Here is a 15,359-nt window from a genome sequence, read left to right on the forward strand (position 1 = left end):
GTTTAATTTCTAGTGTTTACTATAATACTTGCTGTAATAGGTATTTTTTCAGATATTGTCCTAAAATATGTTAAATGACATCTCCTGACAACATTCCCTCCCCCTGACTCTGATCTCTGCTGCTCTCACCTAGAAGGAAGACATGGAGCCCGTGCCAGGCTACCTCTCCCTGCACCAGACAGCCGACAACCTCACCATCAAGTGGACACCCAACCAGCTCATGAACGGCAGTATAGACAGCACAGAGGGTGACGCAGACAGAAGGTTAGGACGGGATGGGGGGAGGTAGAAAAATAAGATGAACATTCATTGTTTTGGCTCATGCCTGGAGGATAACAGCACTAAGTTTTACTCTCCAAGCAGAGGTTTAGGATTGGGCTTAGTTTTGACATGTTTAAAGACATTTTATTGTACTTTCTTTTTTCACCAGCCAGCAAGAAAGCCCAGTAAAAATTCCTAAAAACGTCAAAGTAATTTTAAGTATTAGTAAGTTTAAACCTCAGCTTGGAGCGTAAACACACAGAATGCAAGGTGTTAAACATGTCTAGTCTATACATCTATCTGGACCAGGTGTAACTAACAGTTTCTAAAAAAATACTACATTACTGAGGGGTTTGACTTCTTTCTTGGAGGCAGTGGATAATGATAATGATAAATGAAAATGAAATAAAAGACACTAACCTGCTTGGACATGAGTTGTTAGATGCACTTTTCTTTTGCATGTTTTACTAACAAGCGGTGTACTTACCAGTTTCTCTCACCTTGTTTTCCTTCCCTGTTCTTTGTGTTTTGCATGTGTTTATGAAATGCTCCCCTCTCCCTTCCAACCAGCACAATACCCAGCACCCTTGCATGTCCTAGTGAGCCGAGCTCCCCTGTAACAAAACATGACGGAGAGTGAGTAGCACTGTTTCCTTGGGTCACTGCCTAATAAACAAACTTTCCACTCTTTTGGTTTAGCTAACTGAAAAAAAGCTTTTAAATTAGCTACTTTCCTTTTAGATAGCAAATGATATTTAAGTTGATGTCTGACATTGTTGTACAATTATTGTGTTATGTTAAATATACAGTGAGTGAGTGCTTGATATAGGACCTGCAGTTACTGTATATGTACTATACCCCTCCTTTGTGTGTTGTTTTCTTTCATGGCTTGATATTTTCCCTTTATGTTGCAGCATCTACTGGGATTATGCAGTTAACATCAACTTAGATGAGGTGGTATACCTACATTGTCATCAACAACGTGAGTTGGCTTCTTATATACATTTACTGCCAGTAATGGTCTACTCTAAAACTAGACTGGACCAGATGACTGTCACCATGGTGACTGGTGCTGTAGCAGATACCCCGTGGTGTCGGGTTAAGTTATGTAGCAAGTTGCAGGGCAGAGTTGGAAGGGCTGGCTACCATATATATAAATGTGTTCAAATAAGAATAGAGATAGCTAAAATTTGTTATGCTAGACTTTGACTTTATCTTTGACTTAAACCACGTAAAGGTAAACATTATGCATTTGCTTTGTAAATGTTACCTTTCTAGTCTAATATATAGATTGTGTCTCCACAGCGGACAGTGGTGGAACTATAGTGCTGGTGGGACAGGACGGGGTCCAGAGACCCCCCATCCACTTCCCGAAGGGCGGCCACCTGCTGGCGTTCCTGTCCTGTCTGGAGAACGGGCTGCTTCCCCACGGCCAGCTGGACCCACCGCTCTGGTCACAGCGCGGCAAGGGAAAGGTATCATATTTGTTATTGATCTATCTATAATACTGTTCGTTGGTTGTTTCTAAAAATCTAGAAAATCAGGTACTACCACCATATCGTATTAGGATTAGAAAAATATGAATATGATTACAGTGTTTAAAAATTTGTTGTATCAACAAACAAAACATGTTTGTATTTTTTTAGAAAAATTTGTTGAAGATTTTGAAAAAAAATTGATATATAACAATTTGAAAACACACTATCCTAAAGTGCTTGCCAGTTGTCTAACACTTTGCACACTGACATAGCTACTTGGCTATTGGTTATAGGGTTAGGCAGCAGGGAGAAGGCTAAATATGGTCATGTTTAAAAACCTAAAGAAATTTTTGCACTTGCACCCTGACATCCATCCCCCTAACTTTCCTGCAGAATTAACTGAATATCCCGATCCCTTTCTGCCCTCCATCCCAAGCAGGTGTTTCCTAGGCTGCGGAAAAGAGGGGCAGCAAGCACCAGACAGGTGACGATCCACAAAGCTGACAGTAAGGAGGGGGAGGGAGGGGAGAGCACCACAGAAGAGGAGGCCACAGATTATGTCTTCAGAATTCTCACAGCTTACAAACCTGAAGGTAAGCTGCATTAGAAAGTGGTACTGTAAGCCACAAGGGTAGAGGCAAACAAAAACAAACTGATAGTCCTCAGTTTGCTTTATGTGGATTTCAGTACCAAGGACAGGTATGTTTGTGTATGGATGGCTTTCAGTACCAAGGACAGGTGTGTTTGCCTGTGTGTGGGTGGCTTTCAGTACCAAGGACAGGTGTGTTTGTGTGTGGATGGCTTTCAGTACCAAGGACAGGTGTGTTTGCCTGTGTGTGGATGGCTTTCAGTACCAAGGACAGGTGTGTTTGCCTGTGTGTGGATGGCTTTCAGTACTAAGGACAGGCCTGTTTGTGAATAGCATTAACAGCAAAGATAGCTTTGCCTATGTGCAGATGATGTTATACACCAGTGATAGGTCTATTAAGTAGTTAATAACTGGTGTTTAGAACCATAATTGTAATTTTTAACATTATAAAATGATAGTATTTGTTATGTATAGCTTGCTGTAGTTATTCACTTATCAAATCAGTCAAATCCAATCTTTGTTTCTATTTTGTGATGCAAACATTCCTTCCCAGAATCCAATGCTTCCATCCTGGTGCACCCAAGGAGACCCCACATGAAGAGGAGGCAGAAAAGACCCCCCCTCCCCCGCCCCTACCCCCTGAGCCGCCCCACCCTCCTGCCGTCGTGTGAGGGGGTGTATCTGGTGTACCAGTTTGAGCCTATCCAGGAGGAGCCTGTACAGTACACCATCAGCACCGAAGTTTGTGCGTGGAAAACATTTTCTCTCTGCAGCTGGCAATCAGACATTGACTGACAGATTGTATTTTGTTTGTTTCTTTGAGCCTTTTTTATGCACATAAACTAATCAATTTGGCCTACTGGCAGCTTTTCAATGAGGTAATGAGGGAAAGGTGTTTGAGACCTTTTGTGGCAGTTATCCACTGAGAAAAAGTAAAAAATACAAATTAAACATAATAAAATTTTTCATATATTTGTGGTGAGTGGAAGGTGTTGAGTGCCAAGGATAGGTGAGAGTGAATTGCAGATTCAGAAATTAAACAAACCAAGTTTTGTCACTGCCTGTCTGTCAGTGTCTGAGCCCAGCATGTTGTTGCAATATGTACTGACTCTGCGCATACTCTTACAGGTGATTCTGAAAACTTACAGGTGAATCTGATAACTTTCACTGCTCTTTTCTTGGTTCTGACTTCAGATGCTCTTTCAAGGTTTGGAGGACGGGCATTTTTCAGGTGCAGAACTAATGCTTTTATCACTAATGCTTTACTAAAACTGAAAATTGTGGTTCCCTAATAACTACTATACTAACCTGGTGAACGGATTTCATATTGTATTTTCCAGCACCCTCTGAATTGCTTGAATCCTCACAAGCCAACAGCAATTTTGTTCACTATGTTCTAAGACTTGGGTTGTACCCAAGACGATTTCCTGGCCTGCTAAACGTTCTTGCTAGCCGAACACTTGATGTGCTAACCAGCCACAGGGTACAAGGTAAAGAAAGTAGTATGTGGCACTGAAAATGGGTGCAGTACTAACTGATTCTCACCTTAAAGCCATGTTCATTTAGTGCTCCTTCTAGTCTGCATGCAAAACTAGTATACTAAGTCTAGCTGCTTGCAACTGAATATAGAGTATGTGAGGCCACAGTTTTGTGTAAGGTAAGCTATGAGTGTTTTGTGAGTTTTGGTTTAGATGATTAATGTACATGTAGATAATAGTCTCTTCTAATCATTTGCATTGTTTTTTGTTAACTTAATCATTTTTACTTTGCTTCATGTTAACTTTATTTTGTCTGTGTGCTCTTTTTGTTGTTTTACAGTTGATAAGGACACTCCAGCTAAAAAGGGTAACCCTGTGAAGAATGAGGGTCAGTCCATGTGTTATCTAAGTAGGGGAAAATGTTACCTAACATAATATCATATAGCCTATACAATAGTCTATAGTTTGAGACCATGTTCTTACTTTATTCTTGGTATAGTCTCACTTTTGGTCAGTGTTACTTGCCCACTTTTCCAAATTTTAGGGAGAAGGTAATTGTTTCTATTGACTTTGTGTGCTTGTGATGAGAATTAATGAATGAATGAATGACTGCTTTGCCCTTGCTTTATGATAATGGTAGAGTGACATCCATGTAGCTACAGTAGGAAAGCACTGTACTGATGGTGATGGGTCATTTCTTCACAGGTCCTTGTGGAAATGTTGTCTTCTTTCTATAGTTTTAGATGATCTACTAACAAACACAGTGATACTAACCTCCTGATATCTGCTGCACGCAGGGCCATATTTTTTTGGTATCAAAATGATCCTAATAGTTCGATAGCTGTTCTAACTAACGCATGTTACCTGACAGTGTACATTGCATTTAGAATCTTTCCTCTTATAGGTACATGTAGGTCTGCTTGCCTCCCAGAGCAAAATAGCCAGTTCATCACATGCAGCTATCTTCATAATTTCTTGCTCATGATCAAGGATGTAGACTCTCATCTTATAGGTCTAGTTCCAGCTTAGAGTAAAATAGCTAGATCATTGTTGCTGTACATCTTGCTTATGATCATGTATTAAACTTCTTGCTAGTATTTTACCCAGGCATGTAAGGTTTGCTTTCTTTGAAACTTTCAAACCTCATTCACATGCCATTTTGCTGACTTTTCCAGTCACTGAATCGTGCTGACATTTACAATAAAAACTGGAAAATTAGAAAATATGGAGTTAACTTATTGAGCTCAGCTGTCAATAATTTCAATTTAAATGAGATAGATCTGTATAATATCTGTGTATCTCCATTTTTCACTCCGCAGTTTCCATTGACCTGATGGACCCAAAGTTCACGCGGCCGCTGTCCTGGTCGTCCAAACCGCTGGTGAGACGGACGTCCTCAGGCAGCTCACAGATGTCCCCGCCGTACCAGCCCACCACTGCACAGGTCTACGCTCCACGCAGACAGTCCACAGACTCGGAGGGGTTAAACAGTACAGGCTCTCCTTCCAGGTGGGGAAGGGTTTACCATGTAATCACTTCAATCTTTTTTTTCACTTTAAAAGTTTAGTCAAAATATCAATGAAAAAGAAAAACATGGAGTAAAACCATCCAGTATACATGTAAATCAAAGGATAATAGATGTAAAACAAGTAATCATATGAAAGTATAGTTAGCGTACTACATAATACATAAGTGAGGGTCAGCATATCAAAAGAGCAGAAGTCAATATTGCTTCATTCTAAAATAACATATCTAATGTTCTCTTTAATACCTTTTACCTGAAAATTTATGAATCCAAAGGAGTTTTACTGTACAACCACTCACACCAAGGGATATTCCACTTAAGAATGTAGGGGAGCTGTCAAACACACATCTGTCTTGTACATGTATCTGAAATTAATTCACTTTTTTTCTAACAAAATTCACTGTCTAATAGTATGTAGTAATTAAACTGGGTGCCATTTGGATTTTCGCTCTGCAATGCTTGAAAAAATCCAGATGGTACCCAGGCTATGTAGTAATAATTAGTTTACATTTTTGTCTTTTTGCTGTCTGGCTCCGCAAAGTTCTTAACTGGAACAGCCCTAGCACATTCACACCTGCTGCACTCACCCTAACCCTGCACCTGTCCACAGTAACAGTGATGAGCCTTCCGTTTTCACCAGACAATCGTCGTTAGATTCAGACCCTGGTGATTTCCTGAACATAAGTGCCCGGCTGAGGTATCGATATCGCATGTTTACTCTGCAGTGTTTGCAATCCTCATCACTGTAATTCTGCAGCATTATATATGTCAGGGTAGAGACTCCAGGGCTCAAATTTAAATGTGGTCCAATCGCCACTAAAATTTTGGCTGGGACACTTGGGGACATTTTTGGGACAATAGAAATATAGTCAACATCAGAATGTCAGCCCTTCTTTACATTTGTTTATCAGGCTCACATCCTGGACTCCAATTCCACAGGTAGAGATCCTGATCAGAGTCTTTGTCAATAGATACTCCATTGGACCTCTGCCGCTAGAATCATGCATGCTACATGTATATACTGGTAGAGATCCAAACAGGAGTTTCTGTGGACAAAGACTCTAATCGGGATCTCTACTGGTAGAATTGCTGATTATACCAGATTGGAGTCTCTACCCTGACAGATACATATTAATCATGATATCAAAAGCAACAAGCAACATTACAAATTGTAAATGAAAATGAAATCACAGCCATAATTCTTGTGTGTGAGAGTGGCTGAATAAATACACAAATGTATTGTCTTGCAATCCGAAAAAAATTGCTTTAGCTAAATCTAATTTGCATAACCGTTCATTACCAGTACAAATATTGTGATCTGGCTTAACCTGCAAAAATCATTTGGTTTTCAAACTCGTAATCTACTGATTATTCTTTCTGAAATCCTCTCAGATTACAATGTAACTTTCTTCATTATATCTTGATGAAAAATCTTACTTATGAAATTAAAATGTTACTTATATAAAAGATCTGAGGTTTTTTGAAATGATGTTTGCCAATTCCATGACTGATTGTACAAAATCTATGTAAACCCAGGAACTGAACATTGATTACGGTAAACCTAATACTTGGGGTGGACCCTCACACTACTAACATCTGCTGGAAACACCACCACATTAGTTGCAGCGTTAAACACACAGCATGGAGAAGGTTAAGATACTAGTAGCTGCAGCTTATCGATGTTTCCTGTACTTTCCAGAACGTCGTTGAAGCTGCTGTGTGACACCATGAAAAAACAGATCATCTCAAGAGCCTTCTATGGATGTAAGTAAACCAGACTTAGTTCAAGTCTGCTTGTGAAGTTCAGCAAATACATGAATTGTCTGAGTGACTAGTGGTCCAGGTCAGAGAGACTTTCTTTGTGAGGGTCAAAAGTTTGAATTTTAAACTGTAATTTTTTTATTGTTGTCAGGGTTGGCTCACTGTCGGCACCTGAGAACAGTGCGAACCCACCTGTCAGGACTGGTGCACAACAAGATCGTGTCTCAGGACCGGCCCATGGACGCCACCTTCGGCCTGACGGGAGACATGTGGTGGAGCATGCACGAGGATGGGCAGGTATGCCGTGACCTAGTGGTTTAGGGTTCAATTCCCATAGACACATTGTGATAGAGATGACGTTTTTCTATGGTTTTGACTTTGAATAACAGCTATTGTGAGGCATGTGGTGAAGCCTGGATGCCCCAAGGATGGACAGGTAAGCTGGCAATGAGCTGTCATAGTGGTTTAGGGTTCAAATCCCAGTCTGGCTATCTGTGTTACAAACAAAAAAGATACATTTTGGTATCTCAGAATGGTAAAGCATGCAGTAGGATACACAGTGGTACATGTTGGCTGTGCATTAGAGGTTTGGGATTCAAATCTGAGCCTAATTATCTGTGTCCAGCAAACATTTCTCTATTATTTTAATCTGAATTTATTATTCTTTGATAGTGAATATAATGCAGAACTTTGCTGATGTTCCAGGTGAATGATGAAGAAGAGATCTACAGACTGGTGTACTTTGGAGGCTGTGACCATGAGATCAGGGCAGAGGTGAGTGGAGGTGTTACCTGTCCTTGGTGCTGAAATCTCAGTGCTGCTCCTCACCATACATGTACCTCACGTTTTAAGACCTTTAATGTCTATAGCATAAAACGTGGGATAGTCCAGACAGGCCAGTATCATGCAGTACTATAGATAAACAGCAGGGGGTGCATCTGCACCAGTTTGCAATCACCACATCCAAATGCAAAGAATGTCACTGACCTGTTACAGCAATACTCGTGGCGTCGTGTGGTGTAGTGGTACATCACTGGACTATGAAACGGGGAGACCCGGGTTCGATTCCGGGTCGTACCCGAACAAGTCCGAACATGCGCCGCGACGTTGTACCCTTGGGAAAGGTACTTAACACGACTTTCCTCACTTCACTCAGGTGAAAATGAGTACCTAGCTTCGGCTAGGGACGTCCCTCGGATAGGACGTTAAATGGAGGTCCCGTGTTTGGGAGAGCCACACCCCATGCACGTTAAAGAACCCACCACACTTATCGAAAAGAGTAGGGGACCTTCCCGGTGTGAGTGGTTCAAACATTACAGTCTGGTCTCAGGTTTGACATCTTTGAAAATGTGATAGTCACCTGTTATGTCAATCCTTCCACAAATGTGGTAAATCATCATAAATAAATAAATAAATAAATACTCTCCAAGCAGAGGTTTAGGCTTCAGATTATTTTTTATGTGTTTTCAGGCATTTCTATCAGACTTTCTTTTTGTACTGCTACATTGTATCTTTTCTGTCAGCCGAACTCTTCAGGTGGCAAATGGTAACTGCCAGGCAAATGGATACTGTCTTGCTAATTTGATATACTCTCCATTATTCAGCCACTAAAAGATTATTTCACAAATTCTTCCTTCAGGTTTGGCCGTACCTACTTGGCCACTACAACTTCGGAGACACGGATGAGGAGAGAAAAGGAAAAGACGACCTGGCACATTCGCAGTACGAGAACATCATGTCAGACTGGATGGCAGTGGAGGCCATCATCAGACAGAGAGACAAGGAGGCACAGGCTGCCAGTATTGCTAAACTGTCGTCAGGAAGCAGTATCGACAGCCAGGCCTACAAACTGTACAGTCAGGACTCAACTATGAGTAATGATGTAAGTAAACGTTTGTTTGTTTGTTTGTTTGTTTGAACCTTTGTGAGAAGTTCAAATCAGCCCGCAGGCCACTTTCATAAAAGGAAAAGGAAGAGGAAATACGGTTTTTGTTATTTTTTGTACATGTTAAATTTTGAGTATGTTAAATACATATAATTTATTTCATTTTTAAAGATAATAAATGCATTGTTCTAATTGTGTTTAATGTTACAGCATTCAAGCAGTAGAGATTCATTAATAGATGATGAAATTCTGCAAAAGGCTGCTGGAAGCTACTACGAGATTAGTGGCAATGTTGTTTTGGTAAACTGACTTTTTCGTATTGGTTCTTTCATTTTTTCTTTTTGAAGGTGTTTTTATGCATGAAGGTGAAGGGAAGGTCCAAAAATGGTGGCAGAGATCTTGGCTAAGACTCTTTTTCTCTAACTTTTCATTTTAGATTTCAAAATCTGTGTTCTGGTCTACTTTTCTATTCCCCCTTTGGACTAGTTCAGCTCTTTACTTTGTATATGGTGACTACTGTAGAATATTGACTGTATTGTAAAATACAGAAGAAATGGCACTGCATGTGAGGCTAGAAAACGTAACTACCATGGTGCCAAAACAGTATGGGAGATAGGGTTTTCAATTGAACAACATTCAGATTCCTGTATTCAAAATTCACAAATCACCTCCACAGGTGTTTGAAGATGATGAGGGCAATCACGAGACGTCTCGAAGAAAGAAGGACAGCGTGGACTCTGCCTCTGAAAGCCCAGAATTCTTACAAGGCATCAACCACGCCGTGGAACTCCCTAAGGGTCTGAGTGTCAGCTCTGGTCAGGACAAAATTGACGAGGGAATCGGGAGCTCATGCAGCACGTACGACCGCGACAGCGTGGACTACGCCAGCCGCATGAGCGTCAACGACAAGGACCTCGGAGACGAGAACGAGAACAGGAAGATCAGAAGAAGCCACGAGATGATCAACATCGACAGACAAGCCACGGTGGATGAGGAGGATGAGGACGACCAGAGAGACCAGGAGATCTCAGCGTGTATGAACGAGCAGGAAACACTGGCGGTGGAGCCCATGGACCGGAACCCTTCTCCTGAGTCCACACAGGGATGTGACTATGATGTAAGTATACATGCAAAGAAAGAGTGCACACTAAATCTAGATATTGTGCTTTGCTGTAGAACAAGTCAAATATTCCTGCTGGCACTGTAAGGTAAATACAGCAGATATACTGGACTGTGTATTTGACCATTATGATCAATGCCCTATGCAGACAAAACTGTTGGACAGCTATGGGCTGAACCTGCACCGTATAGACAAGGATGTGGCGCGGTGTGACAGGAACTATCCCTACTTCACACCTATCAACCTGGAGAAACTACGGAACATCATGTGCACGTAAGTACACCTGTACTGATTGCACTACAATCTTCTGGGTTTGTGTTATGATGCTCAATGATCTGTGTCAGTGTTTTCGGCCCTTTTTGTATTAGATAGTGAAGGGTATCCAGTATTGTTGGTCTTCTTGTGATTTTTGTTATATTTCATTCTGAAAGCTTCAAGTTAATACATTTTTTGTACTTGGCACATGCTTAGGCTGATACATTATACCTTGGGTGATAACAATGTCAAGCCCTTAGCTCTATATGACTGTATATAGATCAAGCTAAGGAACAGAAACTGAGTGTTGTTTTGTGTCTTGCCATGGCAGGTATGTTTGGGAACACATGGAGGTGGGGTATGTACAGGGGATGTGTGACCTGGCAGCACCTCTACTGGTCATCCTGGATGATGGTGAGTCTTCTGCATCAGGTTCTTAAATTTAGGAGTGCTGATTGTTACATTATATACAAGCTGAAGTCTTAAAATATTGTGTAATTATTTACAAATGTTGGCTGCTAACTCTTCACCATAGGCTTTGTTAAAAATAGATTAGTTACTGTTTTTTGTCCAGACTTCTATGCCCAATGTAACTATGGCCACTTGTAGCCTGATCTAAGAGTAGTCATTCCCCTCCAACAGAGGCGAAGACCTACAGTTGTTTCTGTCAGCTGATGAAGAGAATGTCTCAGAACTTCCCCCACGGTGGAGCCATGGACACACACTTTGCCAACATGAGATCTCTTATACAGGTGGGATTCAGTATATAATCATAATTATACTGGTTTGTTTCATGCGAATACTGTCAATCTTGAAACTTGATCTTTGGAATGGGTTTATTTTTTTCCTGTATGTTGACGTCTCTGTGAATATACATTTGAACTGTTGCTGTACTACAGAATTGAGATGTGTTCTGTATTTCCCAGATTCTGGACTCTGAGATGTTTGAGCTGATGCATCAGAACGGGGACTACACCCACTTCTACTTCTGCTACAGATGGTTCCTGCTGGACTTCAAGAGAGGTACTGTAGAATATCATCAGTTTCTGGTAGATGTTCCAGCCAAATAATAATGACTAGAACAGAACTACATGTATAACTTCACACAAGGAACTTTATGTGTGTGTTCTTTCAGGGATTCTCCGTATACACCATGCAACATTATGATATGCATGCTCAATGCTGTTGCTACTTTTGTGTCTTAAGGCCTTTAGAGTCACAAAGAAGTATAATCACGCATAAGGGAGTGAAGTCTGCCATCTCTGATTGCCTTGTTCTCAACATTTCATACAGAGCTTTTAAACTGTTTGTGTGTATGTGACTTCCAAGACAGTGTGCATATATGTGAAGTGTCAATGCAGCACTACTGTCCAGTACTGTACTATACTGATGCTCATGATCAGTGCTGCCATTTATGGCCATGGGACCAGAATGGCTGCAAAGCATTATGCACAAAGGGGCGAAGCCTGCTACATTTGTATCTCTGATCACCCTGTTCTGTGGGTCTCCGACAGAGTTGTTGTACGAGGATGTGTTCTCTGTGTGGGAGACCATCTGGACGGCCCGACCGCTGGCCTCGGAACACTTTGTGCTGTTCATCGCGCTGGCTCTGGTGGAGTATTACAGGGACATCATCCTGGATAACAGTATGGACTTCACTGATATCATCAAGTTCTTCAACGGTATGTGCTTCAACTGTGTTTAAGAAAACACACCAGCAGAACCGCAACTATATGTACATAAAACTCATATTGTGCATGTGCATGTAGCATAAAATTGCCGGTAACAGACAGAATTCTGATGCAACGTTGATCAAACATCCAACAAATACTGTTTCACGCAGGTGCAGTACGTTCTGCCGACGTGCTGTGTAAGAAGGTTCTTTATTCATGGGATTACACATTATTCGACATTTCATGACTTCCTGTCACATAGCTGCTTCTTTTAAAACTCACAGGGTTGTCTTTAAGTGCAGACTTTTTAATATTTTTATTTCTGTTTCTCTTGTGCAGAAATGGCAGAGAGACACGATGCCAAAGCTGTTCTGAAGAGGGCACGAGAACTGGTGTTTGAACTGCAGAGTCTTATAGAGAACAAGTAGAACTTCAAATTTGTGTGGTCTGCGGAACAAGCCAAAGTCTCATACCCACCAAAACACAGACTGCCAACATAGGAGGAAAGATGATCGTATTGTACACGAAATACATGACATAAATGACTGTTTGCTTTTGTTGTAAGCCATAACCTTGATTATTGAGGGAGACAAAAGGAAAAATTACTGTTCACTTTGGCACCACCTCAATTCTTTTTTTTAGTAAAAGGCACCAGTCCATACAATATGTCTTCTTTGTGACAAGGTAGGGCTACAAACATGGGTTTATTGCAGTGACAATTTCATTCATGAAAATGAACAGAAGTTAATACCAACTAGATGAGTGATGTTATAACGTAAAAAAAACTAGACATTGTGCCATTTGAGTGAATAGTATTATGCATGATCATGTTTTAAGCCAATGCTCAATTCTTGATCAACATGAGATTAACAAATATGGCCTCTACTCCTTCCAAGTTGCTGCTGGCTGAAGCTTGATTGAAAGTTGACCAAATTACCGTAACAGTTGTTTATGTGCAATCAAATATTGTCCAACTTTTGGAAAGTTTTCTTGGTGATGAAATTTTGTGGATACTAAACCATGACAAAAAGGCAAGTTGCTTGGCATTGGAGCTGTCTGTTTGGTGTAAATTGTTGCAAAAAATGCAAGTTATGTGCTCCTTTCTAACTATGGAATGTAACTCTTTTGGGAAACAATGTCATGACATTTTCATTATAGGTAAACCTGCGATTCTTCAAACTTTTACAAAGTAATATAACAGACAACTGTTGTACATGCATATACAACTTACTGGTACCATCAGCATAGGTCGTAATGTTGCATCGAAGGTATCATAGATAAAATAGGCTGTTTAATATTGTTTCAGCTTCATCTGTGTGCCTTTAGCTGCAATAGAAACTACTGTAGAGTCAAACATGCATGAGAAGACCTGTCAGATCTGGTCTATGTGGACAGATGGTCACTATAGACAGGATTCTTAATGTTTGTGTCAATGCAAAAAAGTTATCTAAGGGACCACCAAAAAGTGGGCACATTGGCCAGGTGGTCCTTATGTAGAGGTGGTCAATTGTTCAGGTTTGACTGTACATTCCACCAATAATTGTCTGTACCTACATTTTGAAGATTTCTGCTTGGTGAAGTTTAAGGAAAATGTGTATTGAGATTCTCATCAATCTGAGTTTTGCTTAGAAATAGGAATACAATATGATAACATCAGAAACCTGTCAAACTCTAAACAGAAGATGTCTGTTAGTAAATCAAACCATGGTATGTTGTATTCCTTATATATATGGGGGTCTGTAAACCCATCCAGAGTTAACATTGACATGTGCATCAGTGTTGTTTACTTTACATTGTACACTTTACCTCATGTATATCTATGTGTGTTGGACTTGTGCAATATATCATAATGATGATATTGAATGTGTATATTTTGCGTATTGTAATATTCAAGTCATGTATTATATTTATGGAAAACATCTACTCTTTTGTGCTGTACAGTATTTACATGTAAATGTGACCACTTGATGAATGTGTCAAGTTTGTGTTGCCATTGTATCGACTTTCATTGCAGTAATGTTATACTACATGTAATGTGTACCCTGGAAATCCAGACTCGCTGTCCGGGCCGCAAAAGCCCTTCGCCCACTGGTGTAAATTACCGCTACGGGGGAGTCTAGCCCGGGGGGAGGTTGGCTGGCCTTCTAGGGCCAGCCAACTCCCCTCGGGCTCAACTCCCCCGTAGCGGTAATTTAGGCAGGCGGGCGAAAGGCTCTCGGCTGCCGAAGGAAAACGGCTAACGGCCCGATACTAGTTTGGCATCCAGGGTAACTAATGTGAAGTATACAATTGCTCCTTGAGATTGTGACTATATGAATTACAGTAGCAGAGGAAAAGCTAGCAAAAATTCTTCATGAAATTGTTGGAATGTTAGGATGCACAATACAGAGGCAAGCTCTGTATATCTGGGTGTAGGAAATTTGTGTAAAAAAGGCAGTACACAAAATGTCTAAGTAAGGCTCTCCTAAACCTTCCAGGGAAAATGGAGAAAAGAATTATATTTTTGATGTACAAGATATAAGGAGTGTAAGCAAATGGCTCTTTGGACTCAGAGAGAAGTCTTGTATGGATGTAAAAGCCTAGACTAGAAGAAACACATGACATTGTATGATTCATGACAGAATCCATGGAGTTTTGTGTGAAAGCTCCTTGCAGAAACTAAAGCCTAGTTAGTGAAGTAGAGCACAAATGTGTAGCTATACATAGTCACTCTGGTAGAACCCAAGCTAAGTACTTTGTGTGTGATGACAAATTTCTGCAAAGTGTATCAAGCTTTCATGAGATAATCATGTCAGACTCTCAAATGATTGTACATGTAGATCAAAATCTTTAAATGTGTTTTTTCTGTGGCTTCTCTGTAAGAAATGTAATACTTGAAGCTTCAACTTGGTTTTGGAAAACATGCTTGACCAATGCAGTATTTGTAGTGGATAGCAACACACTGAGGTTGTTCAAACTTAAGAAAATGGTGGCCAACTTTATATAGAACCTGCCGATCACTTCTTGTCAATGGTTTTCATGCAGTAAGAGCAGCTAAGCAAGGCCTATGTTTCTTGTGCCTCATGCAAGTGTTGTGCCGTACATGTACAATATATATTGTGTGGTAAATCACAGTTGCTTGCATAGTGAAACAGGACTGGTGTTTGTAAATTTAGGCCTATTTCAGCTTGTTAAAAACAAAGACACTCACTTTCATCATGGAGTTAGAAGATGCTTTGATGTGATACTGAGGTAACTGTCAAAGCCCGACTGTGATTTGTTAAATGTAATGTGTTTTTCTGTATATTATGTATATGGAGACAAAAGCAGGTAAGAATGAAAAATCAACTTGGAA

At 40.5% G+C, this 15,359-nt stretch overlaps 1 protein-coding gene across 6 annotated transcripts in view; it reads left to right on the forward strand.

Moving 5' to 3' along the window:
* Positions 1–12,944, forward strand: part of LOC109463293 (small G protein signaling modulator 2-like) — a 42,789-nt gene extending 29,845 nt beyond the window's left edge. The window contains exons 9-26 of one of the 6 annotated variants that reach the window (XM_019760043.1): positions 134–264; positions 1,176–1,243; positions 1,567–1,736; positions 2,176–2,332; positions 5,126–5,315; positions 5,972–6,028; positions 7,031–7,095; positions 7,244–7,389; positions 7,798–7,866; positions 8,732–8,974; positions 9,188–9,277; positions 9,654–10,094; positions 10,246–10,370; positions 10,684–10,766; positions 10,995–11,104; positions 11,279–11,375; positions 11,867–12,034; positions 12,365–12,944. In XM_019760043.1, the coding sequence (XP_019615602.1) occupies positions 134–264; positions 1,176–1,243; positions 1,567–1,736; positions 2,176–2,332; positions 5,126–5,315; positions 5,972–6,028; positions 7,031–7,095; positions 7,244–7,389; positions 7,798–7,866; positions 8,732–8,974; positions 9,188–9,277; positions 9,654–10,094; positions 10,246–10,370; positions 10,684–10,766; positions 10,995–11,104; positions 11,279–11,375; positions 11,867–12,034; positions 12,365–12,453 (2,499 nt within the window). In that variant the 3' untranslated portion in view covers positions 12,454–12,944. The remainder of the gene's footprint in view (positions 1–133; positions 265–1,175; positions 1,244–1,566; positions 1,737–2,175; positions 2,333–5,125; positions 5,316–5,971; positions 6,029–7,030; positions 7,096–7,243; positions 7,390–7,797; positions 7,867–8,731; positions 8,975–9,187; positions 9,278–9,653; positions 10,095–10,245; positions 10,371–10,683; positions 10,767–10,994; positions 11,105–11,278; positions 11,376–11,866; positions 12,035–12,364) is intronic. The other 5 variants (XM_019760050.1, XM_019760059.1, XM_019760076.1 and 2 more) reach the window with 5 other exon arrangements.
* Positions 12,945–15,359: the final 2,415 nt, after the last annotated feature.

The sequence above is a fragment of the Branchiostoma belcheri genome, unplaced genomic scaffold (genome assembly GCF_001625305.1).
Source record: "Branchiostoma belcheri isolate BF01 breed outbred unplaced genomic scaffold, Haploidv18h27 scaffold1, whole genome shotgun sequence".
Taxonomy (NCBI): domain Eukaryota; kingdom Metazoa; phylum Chordata; class Leptocardii; order Amphioxiformes; family Branchiostomatidae; genus Branchiostoma; species Branchiostoma belcheri.